The sequence below is a fragment of the Parus major genome, chromosome 1, assembly GCF_001522545.3.
Source record: "Parus major isolate Abel chromosome 1, Parus_major1.1, whole genome shotgun sequence".
NCBI classification, from domain to species: domain Eukaryota; kingdom Metazoa; phylum Chordata; class Aves; order Passeriformes; family Paridae; genus Parus; species Parus major.
The window spans coordinates 24,476,596-24,497,244 of NC_031768.1; the positions used below are offsets into that span (position 1 = coordinate 24,476,596).

The window sequence follows — 20,649 nt, forward strand, 5'->3', positions numbered from 1 at the left end:
GCACCCCACTGACCCCAAGATACCTTATATTTCAGAAAAACCAGTCTCCCCCAAATCAGGTACATTGAAGAGTCCACCTAAAGGCTTTGATACATCTGCAATTAACAAAAGCTATTACAATGTGGTAAGTGATCATTTTTTTCCTCCATGTGAGCTTTAACATATGGTAGAATGTCATTTTACTAAATGCTCTTATCTGCACAAAATAAAGGCAGTCTTGCCAGGAAGTACAAAACTAGATAGGGGTATTGGTGGGTTCTCATATAAAGATGATCATTATTAGTTTAGTAGAATATTACATGCATGGATTCTTAAATGTGATGCAAAAATTATAGTTTAAAGTAAGTGAATGATTGGCACTCATGTAATACTATGTTCATTTTACTTGTTTTGTTAGATGTGAATTTCCTTTTTTCTCCCATCCCCCACATGTGCCATCAATATTTCCCAATCTCCATGAAGTACTGAAATTCTGCTGTGTTAAATTATGTTTTTGTCCTTGTTGAATAAGAGATTGTTTCAAAGCGTTCAATTTGCTTACTTTGTACTCACGTTTGTAAATCAACTCTTGCTAACTTAAGGAACCTCTCCCTTATGCAGGTGGATAGATTTCACAGCAAGGCAGTGCAGGCAGAGTGAGCCTTTAGCCCTCAGGAATTCTTAACCTGGTGCTCAGACCTCTTTAGTAGATGCATGTAAGAAACATACCCAGCTCCATCTTTAAGTGTGTTGTAACCATGTTGAGAATCATTAATTTATTGAGTAGTTACGTTGGGAAGTGAAAAAAGCATTTTACTGTTTTTGTTAAGCACTGCTCCCTGCTGGTGTAAAACCAAACCACAACCTTTCTTTCCCTTTTCTCCCAAGCAGCTGCCATGGGTTTTCGTTCTATATGTCAGTTTTTAAAAAGGATCATAAAGCATCATTTTCTGTTTTCGTCTTGTGTGGTTGTGGCATGAATAGCACCTGGAAGAACAGAGGTGTTTTGTCTCTAGTCCCTAATTGAAAGCTCTGAAGCAAACTCCTGTTCCTCCATCTGGTTCCATTCCTGCCTCTGTCAATAGCTGCAATTCTGTGGTGAAGGGAGGGCTGCAGGTCTTTGGCAGGTCTCACAACTGCTGGTCACAGTGGAAAGCATCCGTGCAGGCACACCCTTCCCTCTAACTGCAGGACATAGTGGTCTTGCTGTGCTATATCCAGTGAGAAAATAGTGGATTGATTTAATTTATTTTTGTGTTCACTGTCTTTATAGTGGGGGTTTTTTTGGGGTTTTTCTTAACTTATTGTAGTGTATGGATGTGGTGAGAGTGTATTTAAGTGAAAATAAGAGAAAGTAAATGTTGAATTTGTTCAGGCACCTAAGTTATACCATACAATTTTGAAATACCACCTTTGGTTTATGTGCTTTTTATAATTGTTCCCTGGGTAACCTGTTCTAATTGTGGAGGCTCAAGCTACTACACTTTGGGAGATACAGCTGTGGCTTTTAAAGTATTTAATTAAAAAACAAACAAACAAAACCCCCAAACCCCAGTGACCATCATATACCTATTTTTAGGATTAGTTAATTTTTCATCTTGCTCAGGTGCAGCTTTCTTGGTACAATTAACCTGATGTAATGAGATGCCAACTGTTCTGACTGCTCATTACTTAATAACTGTTGATGACATTGTAGAGGGTGAAGATGGCCAGCTCATAATAATATACGGATATGTCGTAAATTACAGCACTGACCCTAGAGTGCTGTTTTTAAGTCTGTCTGCAATAAATTGTGTAATTGCCTTGGTTTCATGTTCTTCCACAGTGTGGCAAATACCCCTACATTTTTTTTTAACTCACCATTCTCTTTTTCTGGTTTAGAAAATGAGGGGCTGTGCTGTGGCATGCCCATTGTTTCAGAGAGGTACTGCTGTGTCTGAAATCTAAATTAGACATGCTCACATTTAGATTTTCTTGAAATATGTTTTATACTTCTATGTCAATATAGCTATAAAAGATTTTCAATTATTATTAAATATGTATGATTTTTGCATGTTTTACATGTAGATAAGACACACAGCAAACCTGTTCACTGAAGTGAACTTCTGAGTTGAGTTTTACTTCTGTCGTAATTCCTAAGCTGCAGACATGGGACATCCCTGTACTAAATGTCATCAGTCTGTACTGATAATAAAGTTGAGGAAAAAGCAGAAGAGCTCCAAAAAAACTTTTGGCAACTGGTAGCTGAAAGGATAGAGCTCAAGTGAAGGAGTTAAAATCTGTGTGTTAGGCTCTCTTGGCTAAGTTGAGACTGGTACTTTGGTACTTTGGGACTATGTATATTTTTGAGTTGCAGCTGTCCCCACATGGGGATGTGCTGACACTCCACAGTCTTTGTGGTTACTTATTGCTGTTTACCCTAAGGAATGTTTTGTGCAGGCAACACCTGAGGGTACATTTATTGGACTAAGGACAAAATCAAGGGACAGTTCAAAAAGTGATAGGAGAGGCTCCCTTTCTGGGAGGAGACCTGGGCTAAGGGAAAAGTACTTAATGTAAAGATGAGACTGCTTTCACCACCTTCTTCTGCTCTTCACCCCTTTGTAAACATGTTCTTTATTTCTGTGGATTCACAGAATCACAAGCTCTGTCTGAAGCTTGTGAGACGAATCACATGCCTTCTAGTCTCAGTGTGCTTAATTAATTTCTCCTTGCATTATGTGATGCTGAGAACGCAGACATTTGTTATGTATGTACATTTGGCTTGGCTCAGGAATTCAGGCTAGTAGAGAATGCTGAGGTTTTGTCCTCCACAAAATGGTACAAGTCTATAGTAGTGTGTAATATGAACCAGACTTGTGATGAAGTGTTTTTCATGTAGAAGTAATTTAGTAGCCTATTACTGAAGAAGTGGGTGTATTGTTGCATGTTATTCCTTGAAGACAGAGCAGGCGTTACTCTGAGATTTATTTTTACATCAGATCCCTTGAGAGTTTATAACTTTGTTTCCAGAATAAAATTAGGTTCTCTCCATTTACAGTTGCTTTGAGATTAGGTAGCTCTTCTAAAAGCAGATGAAGAAATGGGCAAATTTCTCCACAGTTCTGAGTATTTGGTTGACCTTTTTTCCTTCTAAGTATTTGAGAAGTAGTAGAAAGCAAACACTCCTTTTGAGGCTACGCTTTTAAAGTTGGGTCAAGTTGTCTACTGAAGTTCATACAAGTTTTTGAGGCCCCTCAAGATATGCTATACTTGTGCAGTGCTTTATGTTGCCTGTCTCGAGGGCCTGTTTTAAGGAGTTCATCATGCAAATTCTTGTGATCTGGGAAAACTACATACTGATCACGGTTTTGCTCAACTATGTGATATTTTGGTTAAGTGCCGTACTCCTATGATAAAATGTGAATGTGCTACAGGATCATGCTCAAATGTATCTCTGAACTCTGCCTTTTCTCCCACCGATTTGGAAGGTGATCAGTCTTAACACAGGTGATTTTAAATCCTTTTTTGGGTGGTAGTTATGGCCTTAGGGAGAAGTCTGAGGTTTTGTGTGACAGAATTGTTAACCATGTTTGAATTTTGTATGCCATGTGATTGAGAAAGCCAGTGCTGTATGAGCTTGGTTGTGTGTGCCTGCCATTCACCAGTGTTAGGGACTGCAAAGGCTGCCACTTGAGTGCTGCTCTTTTGGCACTCGGTCGGATCTGCGCAAATGTTGTGGTGCAGTTGTGGAAACAAGGTCTTCAAGGTCTCATGGGCTCTTGCAGCAGCCAGAATGCACAGAAAGCAGGAAAGGGAAGAAAGGTGATTATTAGATCATGTGGACGAGATGTGGATATGAGGAATGTAAGGGATTTCTGGTGTCAGAATACTGAGATGCAGTAATGACTACTTGTCACTTCAAAGCACAGACCAGGAGTTTAATCCTCATAACTTCTCTGTGAGGTAGGTAAGTCAAGCTGGAAGAATGCAAGATATCACAGAAATTATTTTAGAGCTATGTAAGCAAGGTTGTTCTTTAAAAATAAGCTCAAAATTTATGCAGTGAAAACTAGTTGTTTAAAAGAAAGTGTAATAGATTTAATGTGTTCTGGGGACTGCTGAAACTGTGTGTATTTCAAATATTGTGTAACACTGTGAACTACTAGAATAAAAAGATGTATAAGTGCATCTGATGCTATTCACAGGTTTTGTAGCATAGTTTTATTTACAGTGGCATTAATTTTCCTTTTTCCACTAATTGTCAGGCTACTAATTCTAGTTTTTAAGGTTTCTTGTTGTTACCTCCCCCTGCCCTTAAGTCCTTTTCCTCTAATCCCATCTTCTCCATATGGCAAAGAAAATCCTCAAAGAAAATTACAAACCAGCATAGGGAAAATAATGAAGTGTGTCCAACATGAAACTAATTTTATTTCAGGCTTTTAGGACAGCTGTTCATAGCATGGAATGCAAGTAGTCTTTGAGAAAATGGGATAGTAGTGCAGTCTTTCAAGATATTTAGCAAATTTGTTGATTTTTCAGTTCAGTTCTTCATCAGGACGCTGTGGTTTTGTCCCTGGCTTTCCTTTTCCCTACTAATTTTTCCTGCCAGTGTAATGACTTTGGGCTGGGAGATTTTTGTGGGGAAAAACATATTGAAAAATACTGATTTTGCACTTAGTTTTCAACCTCATGGATACCAAGTACTTTTATATTACCATTTGAACAATTTGTTTTCCTTGTTTTATGTATATACCTATATATATATATGTGTAAGAGAATATGGGGTAGTAGCATAGTATATTGGTGCTATGGTTGGCAGATATATTTTATTTCCCTGATCTAAATGGTTAAAAAAGCCCCTTAGCTTTTTTTAAATTTGTGTGCCCATATTGTACTTTATGCTGTAATTTCCCAGTTAGTAGCTATAATTTGCCCTGTGACGTTCTTCTGTCACAGTGTTTAGCAGAGAATGGAGACATTTTAATCTTGAGTTCAGGATTCAGACTTGCAACAAAAGAATGGACTCAAAAATGGTTTCTCTCTCTCTCCCCAAATGAATAGAAGCATTCAAGGAATAAGCAGAATCAGTGACACCAATGAAAGGAACAGTGAATTCTTCATTGACATACTGAACTATTTAAAGTTATTTCATCAGGTTTGCATTTAGGAATGAATGGCTTTTTTTATTTCCCAAGAAAGAGTATTGACTACAACAATGAATAATGCACTCAATTACAGTCATTCTTATAAATGCTGAAATGAGATATTACTGTAGGCTTGACAAATATGTCATGTAACAAAATGAGGTTTGTGGTGTGGCTTATGACCAGTGAATAGCAGTAAGTTTTCGAAGTTCAGCTCTGTTCACTAAACTGCATTTAATTCTGATGGTTCTCTTGCTAAATAACTTTTTGGAAGTGAAAAAGAAGTTGCCTTCTAAAAGTACAGTAGAGCCTGATATGATTATATTGGAGGCTATATTAAAGCAGGCTCCCAAGAAATGGCCCAGTAAAATGTTTTCCTGTACATCCTTAGGGTTATTCTACTTGTTTTATTTATATTCAACCAAAACCCAAGTGTGTACTTTATTTTGTAAATACCTGGCTTTGCATCAGTCTTTGTAATTTTCTTATGGTAGTGTACTCCCAGTGTAAGGTTAGGCAGCACTATTTAAAAATACAGTAATAGTGCTAATTGTATTGGTAAATGAAGTTGGAAATTACTTGATCTTTGTAAATCTGTTAATATTCAGGTGTTCTAGCAGGTTATTTAGTGCATCTGAACACTCCACTAGCAACATTAGATGTAATGTGTTGTAATTGAGACTGAGAAAATGACACGGTTCATTTCTCTCACAACTCTATTGTGCTTTACCATCCTCTGATGATCTGTGTCTGTTCTGAAGTATATAGGGGGAATAATTACCCCTGGCTTTGGAAGAGAATAGAAGAGAGCTCAGTGTAACTCAAATTCTGCAATAAAATGTGTAGTGATAATCCCATTATTTTACCTTTTTTTTTAATATGGCTAACAATACTTGTGTGTAGTGGGTTTTTTCCCCTGTGAATTTCATAGATGTATAGTATTTAGTGATTTCTTGCTGGTATTTGAATTTTTAAAGTAGGAACTTTCATTTAAGTTTTTCTCATGCTAAATAAATTTTAGTATGCTTTAAAACTGGTGTTGATATATCTTAAAAAGTACCAATTAGCAACTGTCATTTATTGTAGGTGCTACAAAATATATTAGAAACAGAAAATGACTATGCTAAGGAGCTACAAACAATGCTTTCAAACTACCTGCGACCATTACAAGCCAGTGAAAAGTATGTGAGTTTGTCCTGTGTTTTAAATTAAGCTTGAGATCTCTCATGTATTGGGGAGGGTTAACATGGTCAAAATGTCGATGTCAGTGTGAATTTACAATTTACTTCTGTGAACTGTGTGATTCTTGAGGCAGGAATTGCTTTGATTCAGTTTGCTTGCTGACTGAAACAGTCTGGTCCTTGATCTAAGAACCAGTAGGCATTTTCTTTAAAGGTAATAGGTAGTATTAATGCACAATTAGTCAATAGCTGAAAACCTAAACATGTTTTATTTGCTTTGGCTCCAGGTTAACCTTGACAAATACTTCATACTTAATGGGAAACCTGGAAGAAATAAGTTCTTTCCAGCAAATGCTTGTACAATCTTTAGAAGAATGCACCAAGTAAGTACCATGCATACTGGATAGAATAAATGCTAGCATACAAATATTTTCTGTTACTTTACTTGTTGCATATTTTTTTGGCATAGATTTTTTTTTAATTCAAGTGTTGTTGCCAGGGCTGTACAGTAATAGATGTTTGGTGAATATATTGATTCTTTGTACAGAAACATATTTGCCCTAGGATACAATTGCAAAGGTAGAAATTTTGATGTTTCATGATGCAAATGCATACCAGTAGAAAAGTGCTGGTTTTGGGGGCATGAATTGTAAATATGTTCTTCAAAGTAAGAAAAAGAATGGAGGGACCTTATGTGATGGTGGAACAATGGAGAAGGAGGTAAGTGACTTGGATGAAGGGTATTGTATGAGAATGCTTGTACTTAGTATTCTGGCCTGAACAAAAGTTGTCATCACGGTGTGCTGGGAGAGGTCTGCAGGACAGGCAGAAAGAGCAACTTGAATTAAATAAAACCCCTCAGTGCTTGCCCTGCACCTTATGGGAAGCACGGAGCACGGTAGGAGGAGCATGAAGACACTAGTCCTGCTTCCATAATCTAGGCTGAAGTGGTAACTTGGTATTTTTCAGCTTGCTACCTCAGCACTTGGGCATGTAAAAAAGAAAGTGACCATATTTCCTTTGGATTGTCCTAACAATTTTCTGAAACTCCACTGAAAGTGTAGTTTATGTTCCTAATCTCAGTTGTGTCATTTTCCTTGCCTATATTCTAGTTTTGTCTGACCACATAGTGAGCTAAGGGAACTTCCTAATCCAAATTTTCTTGGTTTCTGCCAAGTTAGTAACTTGAATTGCCACTGAGGGCTTCATAAGTTTCAGTTTGCTGTGGGAACAAATTGATGTGTGGAGAAGAAAATACCTCTTTTGGCAGCAGTGAGCTTTGGATCACCACAGTGTGTTTTGTTTTCACCTCTCCCTCCTCTCCCCTGAGCTGCTCTGTGTGAAGCAGCAGCCTTGTCATGACAGGATAAGCTACATCTCCACTAGGCAATAACATATGCCTGGTTCTGTTGCAGACTTCAGATCCCACGCCCTCCAGCCACCTGCCTTCTGTCCCTCTCTCCTGCCTCTAGATAACGTAGACCAGAGAGAGGGGAAGGGAGGATGGTGGGTAGTTCAAATAGCAATTTAGCAGTGTCATGGAAACATTCTCGAACTGGTCTGTCTGTCATGCTGTGAAAAAGAAGGATAATCATTCTGGCAAGTTTGACTTGATCAGTTAAATGTCTTAATCTCTGGAAGTGTCCATTTGTCACCACACTCAAATGTTTCATTTTGTTTCTTGTCACTGCTCTTTGTTGTTTCATTTGCTTGTTACCATGATTTTGATTTTTTGTATCAGAAGTAGGGAAATGAAATACTTTGCATGGAACAGACTGTCATCTTTTAATTTTCTTTAAGACGGTCTTAAAAATGAGAGGAAAGAGTATATATCTTCAAACAAATATTAATGCAAACTTCATTTTAACTTGCAGTGTAGGTTAATGTGCTATCATAATAATAATATCAAGCTCAGAAACCTTCATTAATTACTCTGCTTGGCTTAAACTCTTTTAAAGCACCTTTTCATAATGTCCTTTATTTCTTATTCCTGCTAAATGAAATGTTGCTGTGTTATAAACTAGGAACATACTGGATACTAGTAGGTGGGCAGAGAAAGTGATGCCCTAGAGTTACTGGAGCACTACTGCAAACATTTTGTCTTATTTTCATTTCATAAATATGCTTATCATGCCGGATTGTATTTTCAGTTTAATTTTCATCATAGCACATTAACTTGAGCATACAGCATCCTCTTGTTTGGAATCTAATCCACTAATCCATCATGATTCCCATCATGTAGAAGAATGCTTGTTCTGCTGCCTTTTTTTTTTTTTTTGTCATTTTGCCATTTTTTTTGGCTGGTGAACCTGTTCTGTAAACTCAGACTAGCTCCTGGGCTGAAAATAGATTTATCATTTTATTTTGTTTTTGGCAGAGAGCTTATAGCTCTATCATTGAGGCACTTCATATTGCAACATCCAGTGCAGTGTTTTAGTCTAACTTGACATGTCAGAATGACCAAATGCTGCTGTCCTGCCAATTATAATGCTGCCAACCTACCTTGCTTGACAAATTCCTTTTCTTGGCCATGAAAGTTAAGTGTTTTTTGAATTCCACACCCACCTTAAGACAGTTTGTCATTTGAGTTTTCTCTTTAACAAATTCTGATATGTACTTCAATGACAGAAACTTCCCTATGATTTCCTCTTTTTTTGCCTGTGCCACTTTGCCTTATTTAATCCTCATGGTGTTAAACTTTGGGTTGTGGGGTTTTTTTTAGAACATAAAGTGCTGTAGTGGGTTCTTTGTGTGTTTTGGGGGAGATGGTTGTTTGGATATGGTTTGGGTTTAGTTGTGTGCCACCTTCCCACCCTGCCCACGGCCTTGAAGGTCATCTGGTTAATTTCTAAAGATTTGTCCCCTTTAGACTTGTCCAGGCTGTGGTAATATCCACCTTTTTAACTTCTCCTCTTAATTTACCATAAAAAAGTGGTGCATGGAATAAATCTAACTAGCATTGAGTGAGAATCTTCCAGCTGATAGGCTTCAAAGGTGATTTTTTATTTTGGCTGATCAGCTTCCAGTGCACTTGGTTCATGGTGGAAAAGAACTGTAAAAGACAAGGTTGGAGATGCTGTTGGAGTCTTCACAAGCAGATTTCTGACAGTGAAACATAGCAAGAGTGCCCCATGCTCTGGTCTTCCTTCTGATGACAAAAAATGGTCCAGTGCTCTAAGTCTCATTCCAGGTCTGTGGTCTGGTGCTAAGGATCAGTTCTGCAGTAGTTCACACAGCAGAAGAATCTCTGTGAACAAAGTCAGTGTCCTTCAGGTGATCTCTGCCTGATCTAAATGATCTCTAGTGGAAATGTAGCTCTGTGGGTATTTTTGTAGCAGGATGGTGAACCTGATTTGATCTCCTGCTCCAGAAAAGATCCTTCCATTGAATTCCATTCCATTCTACCTGGAAGTAGAACTGTTAGTCCATGCCTGTATTCCTCAGTAAAGAGGGGCACATGACATACAGGCAGGCTGGTGACTCCAGCCTACATGGGCTGCTAGATCTGATCTCCTCTGTAGTCAGTTGAAGTCTTTTATGCAGTACCTCAGGTTTACCTCCATGCCCTGTAACAGCCATAGCTGGGGTTTATCCTCTCTTTCCCTCATGTCCCTGCTCTTGCAGTCACAGTAACTGTTGTCCTGTTCTGTGTTTTAGTGCAAGTGGGTATTTCATGTTTGGGGATGATCCTGAAGTGGAATGGCATTTTAAAAAACCCCAAGCAAAAAAAAAAAAAATAGAGGAAAAAAGAAAAAAAAAAAAACCCCAAGCAAAAAAAAAAAAAATAGAGGGGAGAGGCCAGAGTATGAAGTGGAGACTATTTAAATCTAGTCCAAAACTCATTAGTATTTCAGGTTTGGTTTTGGAGTGCCGATACAAATTAAGTCTGTGAAGTCCCAGTATCCTTTACTTTTTGTTATCATGAGTATCAGCAGAAATGAGGCTATGGATATTAAGGGAATTTGAACTCTGTGCCTTTAGATATCCTGAAACAAACATGCATAGTAACTGATGTCTGAGAGCTAAGACAATTAGACAATTAGTGAGAGGTATGGTAATGAAGAGGGTGTAAATTAGTCTGAAGGATTGTGAATAAGTTCAGTAGTGTCTCAATTTGTGCAAACAGTAGCTCAGAAAGTTGCGAAGTGGCACCTTGTTTCAGTAACCTTGTTAACTATGAAGCCTCAGGAGATAACTTTTAGTTTCTTCACAAACTGCACCCTTTGGAGTTCAATTACACTTAGTTTTTATTTCTTTCTTCAAGTTACCATACACTGAGTGCCCGTTGGAAGTCTGGAGAAACAGAACCGATAGCTGTTGGATGCAGTCCCAACAAGCAGACGACATTAGGTAGTTTAGACGTAGTCACATGGTGATTTCTCTAGCATGTGTACAACAGCAGAGGCTTTGTTATGGTTCTTTTACATTTGCAAATAGAATTAAAAAATGTATCCAGCCTTTTTTTTAACTGAAGTTGGTACAACTTAAATATATGTTAATATACATATATATGTATTATATATATATACACATATATATGTTAAATATATGCTCTTTATGGAACACATTATTTAATACAAGGTTTATATGATGTGGTGATAGGCATGTTGTTTTTTTAAGCAGGTGAAATAGTTTTATCTATATATAAATACAGTAGAGCATTTGCAACTAAAATGCATGGATTAGAAAAGTCAAAGGGGATGAGTTACCACCCCCTTAAAAAGTCTATTAATTATCTTAATTCAACAAAGAATGTGCAGTATAAAGTGGCAATGCATGTGCAACGTGTGAAGGAGAATAATGTCAGTCTTTGATTTTTCTAAAAGAACAGCAGACTGAGAAGACACAGATGTCTGCTTGGTGCAAACAGCCATAATTCACCCTCCACCCCCATCACTACAGTATGAAATGGGAATTTAACCATTTTTAGCAACTGTTTATTGGAGCCTCTTGCTATTTAATACTGAGTTATAAGCCTTGAATATGTCTTCATAGTTTAAGACTGGCTGCATCTATTACTCGAAGAATGTATTATTAGCTCATGCTGGATTTATTAAAGGGGGCCAGCTGCTTGGCAGGAAATGCTGCTTGGCAAGGCTGTAAGAATAGCATTCCCTCAGAATGCTGGGGAATGCCCTTGGTTTTCCCCTAAACACCTGCAAAAGCACCCTTCAGAATTGACTTCAGAATTTATTAAACTTTTTAAAAATAAAAGAGGCAGACTTAAAATACGAGTCCTAACCTTTGATATGAGTGTTGATACTGTGACCTGAGTGTGTCTGGCGTGATGTGTTAGCTGGGGATTCAGCTGTTGTTTTCTTGGTGTCTGTAACAAGCATTGCTCTCAAATCAGGGCATGCATTTCCTCTGCCTCGTGTTTGGAACACCTTTACCTCTACAGTCAACCTTTACTTTGTTTTGGGTAGTCTTCTATTCTGTGCAGAGGGACTGAACAGCTTAATAGGAGACAGACTTACTGTTTTGGAATTTGGGGGAGAGTTTTTTGGTATGAACTTTGAATTTTGAATGCTATGAGCAAATCGAAGGACTGAGACAAAATGATTGTTTCAGCAGAATGGGAACATCCCTGCCTGCAGGAGTGGTTGTCCTGGAAAGCTGAATGTTTTTTTTTTCTACTGAAGTTCATTGGAGCATCTCTCATGTTTTTCTGAAGGGGATATGCTGATTACTGATGTTTAGGAACTTAGTAAACATGTCTGGGACAACTACAGAAAACACTGACATTTTAAAAAAAAATTTATTCAGGGAAAAAAAAAAATTCTTCCAGAAAGAATTCTTGGAACTAGTCTTAGAATGAAGCTTTTTGAGTGTGCCAACAATGTGTGCATTCAGTACTCAGTGAGGGCTGTTTAGCTTTACAGTTGGTGTGAAGAGTTAAGTACTGGTTTTAAGAGTAGTTAAAAAAATTAACAACAGTAAAATCTACTGTCATGTCTTGCAAAGAAGCAAAAATTAAGCACATTTATGTTAGGCAATGCAGCCTTTATGGAAGGAGAGCAAATGCACGGAGAAATTGAAGCATTTCATCTTGCACATGTTTTACAGTGGTTTAGACAAGGTGTCAGGAATAAGTTTGTAATCTAGGACTGATGAAAGCTAGTGGCTCATCTTCTGTTTAACATCAGTGTGGGTTACACAATTGGCCTTCTGCTGAAGAGGCTTAGTCCTTCAAGTGGGAGCTGTTGTGTAGAAAAGGAGAGTTTTATCCCTTCTGTTGCCCTTCCATTATTGCGCAAATGCAAACCATGGTCCCCTACCAGCCACCGTGAAGAAAATTAACTGTACCCCAGCCAAACCCAGCACACAATATACACTGCTTTTCTGGGCTTTAATTTATTTCTCTGTCTGGTTGGTATTAGAGTATTTTCATCTTTATTACTCTGTTTTTAGGTTGCCTGAAGCTCAGCAGAGGGTTGGAGGATGTTTTCTAAATTTGATGCCACAGATGAAAAGCTTATACCTTACATACTGTGCCAACCACCCATCAGCAGTAAATGTTCTTACAGAACACAGGTATGTTAACTTTGTGGTCTTTCGAGCCTGATGCAAAAACGTAACATATACTTGAGTTGTAAAGCTGTGATATCTCTTTGGATGTGTTTGGTGTAGTAGAACTTGAGGAAAAAAAAATTACACTTTTTAAAAATAAAGACAAGATGCCCCATAAGACAAAGCTGTTTCATGTGATCTGGGCAGCTTGTCTGTCATTTTTGACAGTGTATTATGAACTATTTGAGAGAATTTTTTCTTTGAAAGAACACATGCTGGACTCTGAATATGTAAACCAAACTTCACTGATTGTAGTCTTTTTTAAAAAAAATGTTGAGATCAAAACAAGTTTGTGAAATTAGGGCAAAACTGGCATGCCTTAGGCTGCTTAGACAGTTGGTGCATTGTAACAGAGCCCTGTAAAAGCCTGTATATACTTAACTGCATAATGCAGTTATACCCTTGGCATTACTTTTGAGTGATATGAAAGAAGTGTGAGTTTTACAGAATTACTGTTTTCTGTAAGAAGTAGGGTGCTTAGTTAACAGGATGTAGGTTGCTCAGCTTTTGGACAGACCTTAAATCTGCATAGAAGATGCTCTATATCACCTTGAGGGAAAAGTCTTGAGGTGAGAATTTGATGAAACAAGTCAGCTTTCATTAGCTTTTGCTATATACTTGTATTCTGATGACCCTTCTGCTGAAGCAGCTGTTAGTTTGGGGCTATTTATGCTTGCTTGTGTTGCAGGACAGAACCACGACTTCTTGGAGTTTAGCTATAGGACACATTCTAGCAGGATATATGTTCATTTTGCTTCACACACCCCTCTCCTTTTTGTCTTGTTGCATTGGATTAAAGATGTTTTGAGTACTCTTAACACTTGGAAAAGAAAGATGATCACAATAGATTTTTCCTCTATAGTGTTAACTTCTTTCAGAAACTCAAATTTTGTTTTAGCAGCAATGTTGTGGCAAGTTTGTGAGCTTTATATATAATATTATGAAGACAAAAAACCTTCTAGTTAAAAAATACTCTGAAATTTCACTTATGTTATTAATACATGTAACTATATTCCAATCCCAGCTGGAAAAATCAAGCTGCAAATTTACAATACCATATAGGCAGAAAGGAGGTAAGTTTTTGTCATTAAAATTCAGCAAGTCAAAAATATTATTTAAACCTCCCTGATGAAATCCCTATATGTTTGCTTTCTTTCAGATGACCCTCTTCTTAGTACTATTTTTTATCAGTGGTTTTTAATACTCTTGGGCTTAGAAATTTTTTGTTTGTTTGAGTGTTTATACTCTTTTCATACAGAGGTCTGGGATTTAACCTATAGATGGAAGATGGCATGTGGCAGCAAAGTGATCATCTACATTTCTTTAGATTCAGGGATATCTGTAAAGGATTATCTCAGAACTCAGAGAAACGGTGATAGAAATGTACAGAGGGAGGAAAGCTGTTTGTTCTGCAAATGGAGGAGAGAAGTATTTCTTCTCTTTCATGTTTCCTTTTGTGTAAGATGTCCTAAAAAAAATTCAGCTTCAGGTCTCTAAAGTCAGCTTGACATCAAATCCTGGTGGAGACAATATAAGTATCATAGAGGAGTTAGGTAATTTGGTTGTGGAAGTTTGTTCTTACGAGATAGCTCAAGAGAAGAGGAGATAGACAGTTTTCTGTTTAATGCTGTTGTGTTAGTAGGCATGAGTCAACAGAATTGCATCCTGTTCTTTCTAACCGCTCCAATTTTGTTATTGTAATATCTTAATTTTTGTTGTTCAACATTGCTGTAGGTAGCAAGTGGCCTGATTAAATATTCTGCTTGAGACAGCTGCCACGAGAAATCAGAAGGTGGCTTTAAGCAGTTCTGAATCTCTTCCTCAGAACACAGAAACACTTCTAATTACATTGTTTCAAAGAAGAGGGAAAGAGAGAAATAATAAACTGGTTGGAGGCATGAAGAAATGTAAAATACTCTGAACTGACTCTTTGTCTGTTTAGCTGAAATTATTTTAGTGTGTAAAAAATCCCCTATAAACCTTAATCTAAAAATTGCCATGAGGTTTGAGGATAGCCATGATTATACTAATGGTGAAATAATTACACTGCAGTTTATACTGGGTTAAAATACCAAGGTTTAAGGTTTTTAAGAAAAGACATTAGTTGGTTGTTTTGTCATTATAATTTTAGAAGAGGGTCCAAACCCATATGTTTTAATACTACCAAATATAGGGCAAAGAAATAAGTATAAGTGGAATACTTGGACTTGATATCATGTTTTTTAGCATCTGTGCTATTCAGTAGCATTTTTGAGAAGAAAAGGGAACTGTCTGGAGCAGTTTGATTTGGAACATAAATTCTTACTCTCCAAAAAAGGTTATTTCTTGCCATGAGCTTTGTGCAATTCATAAACTGAACACATATGCAATAACTGTACCTCTGAAAGCCTATTTACGAAAAAAGAAAACCTAGCAAATGTTAAATTCTTATATCACAAAATTAGTATTTTCTACTCAATTTATTAGGCTGTTTGTTTCTCTGGGAACCCATATCAACAACAAAAAAATCTCCTACATAATAGCTCTAGATGAAGATTTTTTAAAATTTTGTAAGAGATACTATATTTATTTTTTTTAACTATCACTGGCTAAAAATGCTTTAACGAAGTTGGATGAAGCATTAACTGTATTCTTTCTTCAGAGTGACTGGATCACTTACATTAAAATTGTAAGCAGTTGTCTGGTTTGGTGGAACATTACATGTGGGGGTTTTATATGTCAGCTGTCAAGGGTCCTCTTAAAACAGAGTTTTAAGATGTGTTAAGATGTTGTTGACACCTTGTAAAGGCTCTGTGTGTATGTATAGGTAAAACACAATATGAACCAGAATTACTGTGTACTTCTAGACAAAAATTTTCTTGGAACAGTATTCTTGTGGAGTACATTCTAAATAACAGTCAGTCCTAGGGATGGGGTTGGAGATTTAAAAAGGGCATTCAATTGGAATGTGACTGTCTTTTTTTTTTCTTTTCAATCCCATCCAGTATGAATGCAAATCTGTTTCCACTTTGTCTTTTGTCATTTGCTTCTTGATCATATGTAGCAGCAACATGGAGGCTTTTATTCAACTAATGTAGAATAAGGGTTTGTGTGTGCATATATGCTCATGTATGTGCATGTTCATGTCAATACACAGTCTGGGCTGAAGGGGGTCAATTGCATTATTTAAAGAGTAAGACATTTATCATGTTCACATCTTCAAAGCTACAAACATCTTTCATTTCATTAAGTTAAATTGTTAGTAGTCAGACAATTAAAAGACTATTAAAATAGTTGGAGACCTAAGTGTATGTGGACATGAAGACATGGGAGTAAAACTTAATGCAGCTCATACATGAGTTCAGGTTTCAGAGCTTGGTATTTCTGAAGAGGTATTTGCCTCTGATAATCACAGCAACAAGAAAATATTTCTATTAAGTTTGGGAACAGTTTCTCTTCTTGGTTCCTGTTATGGCTTTGTAGATTTTACCCCAGTGTTAAAATTGGTATGCAACATAATTTCTCCAATTTTATACTGTCTTGAAATTTGGTAAGTACTTTTTGTCTCAGGAATAATTTTGGAGCTATTGCATACTTTTTTCCCAGAGCTTAAATTCTTTCTGCTTAATGAATCAAGAATTTTGAAGGATTAAGTAATTTTTCTTCAGATCTGTCATTGTATCTTGTAATTGTGTCTTAATCTTTTAATTGTGTCTTAAGCCACTGCCTAGAGTTGAAGAGGTGGAGTTTGCTGGGTACGGTTGGGTGGTGCTCTGGCAGAGCTCAGGGTTTTGCGTGATTCCTTCTCACAGTTCCTTTAGTGCCACTGTAGACAATATTTTATTTACTTTATTCCACAACAGTGCCAGCTTTTTGGCTCCATTGTATCAGGTTTGGTTCTACTATTTACAATGTTGCTTGAAGATCCCAGTTCAGGTCTAAGAGTAGGTGTTCAAATATATGGTATTATTTTAGTAGATAATTTTGCTGAGTGGTGAGACCAGTACTGCCTTGAGGGTGTAGAGTTTAGTCGAACTAGCACTGTTCCTGTGTGTGCTTCTGATCATAGACATATGCTTGCCTTCCAGTAAGAGGAGGAGCAGAATGAGCAACCAAAGGCGTGAAAGAGTGAATTTCCTGCAGATTAAAAAACCCAGTTGGATACAAAGTTCAGAAGTGGGTAATTGCAGCAGGATAAGGAATGCCAGGAACATGAAATGTTACCTAGCTGAGAAAGATCACAAGCAACAAAGTTCAGTGCAACAAGAAAGTCTAGCAAGAAAAAAAAAAAGAGCAGGCAGAAGCTAGGACTGAGACTTCCTATGGACTATATCCAAAGAGAAAAAGGTATTTGAGTATGGGATTTACTGAAGTTTGGGTAACATAATTTAAAACGCCAATTGTAACAGGCCCCACTGATCAGTGGACAAAAAATTCTTTTGAGGAAAGATGGACAGACCCAATGTAACCAGCATCAGGTATGTAACTTTGGAGGGGTAGAGTGTGGTGTTAAACTTCTTTACTTTGTTTAAACAGCAGTATGTTTAAAACAGAAGAAAAATCTTACCAGAAAAAAATTTAATTTAATGAAAAGACAAGTTGAAAGTTGAAGTTGAAAGTTACTAACACACACCTGCTTTTTTCATTTTGCAAAGTGGCAAATATCAAGCCAGTTCTCAGCAGCAAGAAAACTGTTCAAAAATCTTTACTTGTTGAAACATTAATTTTGCTAGATTCTTCTGTTCTCTTAGATAACATGTCCCAAACATATTCTACACTTGCATCACAGACCTAGCAGTCTGGATAAAATTTGTGGAGCTGGAACATCACAATTACTTCGAGTAACTGGAGCATGGAATACAGATCAGATTGAGTCAGAAAACTCTTTGTGCCTCCCCCACTTTGGTGGATCCCTGAGCCTGCAAGTGTGCAGGCTGATGTCATACACCGAGCAGCAGTCCCCGGGAGAGGAGCTTGACTGGGAAGTTTAGCCCTAGGAAATTCAGAGCTGCAGTTGAGGGGTTGCTGAGCTAAGCTGTGTCACGACGCTCTCAAAATGCGGTGCCTGTGTGCAGTCCTCAGACCCCTCAGCAGCGATAGCTCGTGCTCCATCTATTACAAACAGAGACCTCCTTCAGAAGCGTAAGTTGTGATTTTAAATGTGTACATTTTTAGTTCCTGGATCTGCTTTCCTCAAGGTTCAATGGCTTTATTTTTTTTCCCTTCTATTACTTGTAGGCACATCTGAACTTTGTTTTCTTCCCCCTTCCACTGTGATTTGCAGCTTTTGAGGCAGCTGTTCTAAGAAAGATTTGAATTAATTAGTAGGGCTTAAAGACACTTTTCATGGTGACCTTTAAAATATCTCAAGCTGTGAACCAACTCTAGTCTGGAGTGGGGAAAATTCTTCAGCTTGAGATTTCAGAATAAATGAAGCACAGCACTTTTGTGTGCTTCTCTACATTTTATTGTGTAAAGGGATGCAAGTAGGGAATTAAAGTCTCATCTGCCTCTTTCTGAAAAGCTACTTGCTTAGGCAGTTGTGACTGAGTTGATGATTTCACTGTTCAAAAGATTTTTCCTGTTCAGCTAAATGATAGCTTTTTATTAAAACATACTCTTAGCTGTGGGCTGGAGCTTCATTTAGCATTTACTGCCTAGGAGACTGTGGTACTTGCAGGCATCAATTGAAAGTGTGACATGAAAGAGCCATTGTCTTTGGCAAAGCAGCTGACACAGACTTTTTTTTATGTTGCAAATAATTAAAAAATGGTTGTGAGCTGTCATGTTCGAACAGTATTTTAACCCACTCATGTTTTTGAAAGTAAAAGTAAACCCTTCCATTATGTCCTGTACTCTGTTTGTCTTTTGCTACTAAATAGAAGATACTTATTTTGAACTCTAAGTAACATCGACATTTTGATGGATATTTTATGTCCACCAAGCTGCAGAGGTGCCAGGTTGGTATAGCATGAATAGAATGCTACAGTGGTCTGCATGATGGAACTCCTGAGACAAAATTTTAGGTACTGTTGTATTAAAGGAGTGTGTGCCTGTGTTCAGACTAGAGTTTGAACAAGCAGGCATGTCAAAACTTGTCAGAGGGAAGTGTAGAAGTGTATGAAAGAAAACATTGTCCTCTTGGGACTGTTGGGAGGAAAACTACGTCATTCAGTTTTAATTACACCTATTAACACTGCTCCCTGTTAAAGGCTTCCTGATGATGCCATTGCTAAGCCTGTTTTTCAGGACTTTGTGTACATTTTAAGTGAGCTGAGGTTTAAACTTGCTCCATGGATTCCTATACCGCGATTAAGTAAAAAAAGTGATGATCCAACACCAAGTGTCACTTGAGCAGAGAATGGCATAACCACAGATTGTGTTTAGTTAAAGGGAACGCAGAGTAGACGGTGAAAGCAAGATAATACCAGGTTTTTATTTCAGGTTTCCAAGAAGTCAGTTTTAATTCAAGCTATTTTCCACTGTTTTTTCACACATCTCTTTCATAATGCTCAAATTAAAGAAATGGAGAAACGATAAAGAAATTTAAAAATGTGAATATGGGTGAAATGGTAACCAAAGTTTCTCCTATGCTAAAAGCATTAAAATAAAAGAAAATGGGGGAGGATGAAGTGCAAGCATTGTCTTGAGTGGATTGCCCAGCGAATACTATTTGTATAATGCATTTGTATGCACCTGACAGTATGGAAATGGCCAAAGTAATTAGGAATGGGGGGTTTTTCCCCTTAGCAGTCTAAGAGCAAAAATGAGGACTGTTCATAGCAGTGTTAAATTGAGTGGACTGTGGAGTTTGAGATTGGCACATCCAATGTGGAAAATGCAGCTGCGTAGGGGAGAAAGAGAATCTGTGTAATACACTTATGGATTGTGCTGCCTGAAATGGGGAAGAGTTGTAGATACTGTAAAAGGGCAGGGGTGGTAGAATGAGGCAGCAGGGGCTGTGTCTGACTGAAGCAAACAAAATGCAAAGGATTATTTTAAACAGCTATTTCCTCTTGGTTCTTGTAGCAAATGTCTTTAACATTAAGAAGATGAGGTATCTACTGTGTGGCTTTATGTTAATGCCAGGCTTTATGATGCTGAAATGGGTGGGAGTGATTACAGGTGCAAGGAATGGATAAAACAGAAAAGCAATGACTTGCACTTGGTCAGTATCATATACCTAGGGAATTGAAATTTAAACCAACGACTGCATTCTGGCAGAAGGGCTTTCCCAGGTGAACTTTGGTAAAGCTTCCTGTGTAAACTGGGTGTCATACTGTCATTACTGGAAACAGTTTCTTTCCTCTTAACTGAATCAGGAGGACAGGACGTGCCACCACACTGTAGCCACATGCCCGATGTTCAGCGAATTAACCTGAATACTTGACCTCGAAGTATCTGGAAACACCATAAACCCAATACACAGTTACAAGTCAAAATCTTTAGTCTTGTTTAGGGTGCCATTTGAGTCAGCTGTCAGGTTCTGAAGTGATGTGATTTGATGCTGAACAAGGGCTGTGATTAAGGAGGCTTTAGGCAAAGTAGGTCTTCAGCCCCTAGGTATTCAGTGCTGGTCAGCTTTACTTCGTTTTAAATTTAAGCTTAAAAAGTACTCCGCTTCAACTGTGTTGCATTATTATAACTCTTCATGTGAAGTTTTGTAGAATGTTTTTCAAGGTGTTTTAATTTTGGCTAAAACCTCTTTATGTCACAAGCTGATTTAGAAGACCTGGAGCTGCTGATATATCCTGCTTAAGAGGTTGCAAGGTCTTTCCCAAGTGTGGCCAGCCCTTCTCTTTGCATTTTTTAAA

The 20,649-nt window shown here is 37.6% G+C and overlaps 1 protein-coding gene across 6 annotated transcripts in view; it reads left to right on the forward strand.

Moving 5' to 3' along the window:
* ARHGEF7 (Rho guanine nucleotide exchange factor 7) overlaps positions 1-20,649 on the forward strand; it is a 102,930-nt gene that overhangs the window by 47,739 nt on the left and 34,542 nt on the right. For 5 of the 6 annotated variants that reach the window (XM_015628746.1, XM_015628765.3, XM_019006824.2 and 2 more), the window contains 4 exons: positions 36-124; positions 6,192-6,286; positions 6,574-6,669; positions 12,698-12,820. In XM_015628746.1, the coding sequence (XP_015484232.1) occupies positions 36-124; positions 6,192-6,286; positions 6,574-6,669; positions 12,698-12,820 (403 nt within the window). The remainder of the gene's footprint in view (positions 1-35; positions 125-6,191; positions 6,287-6,573; positions 6,670-12,697; positions 12,821-20,649) is intronic. The other variant, XM_033512910.1, reaches the window with a different exon arrangement.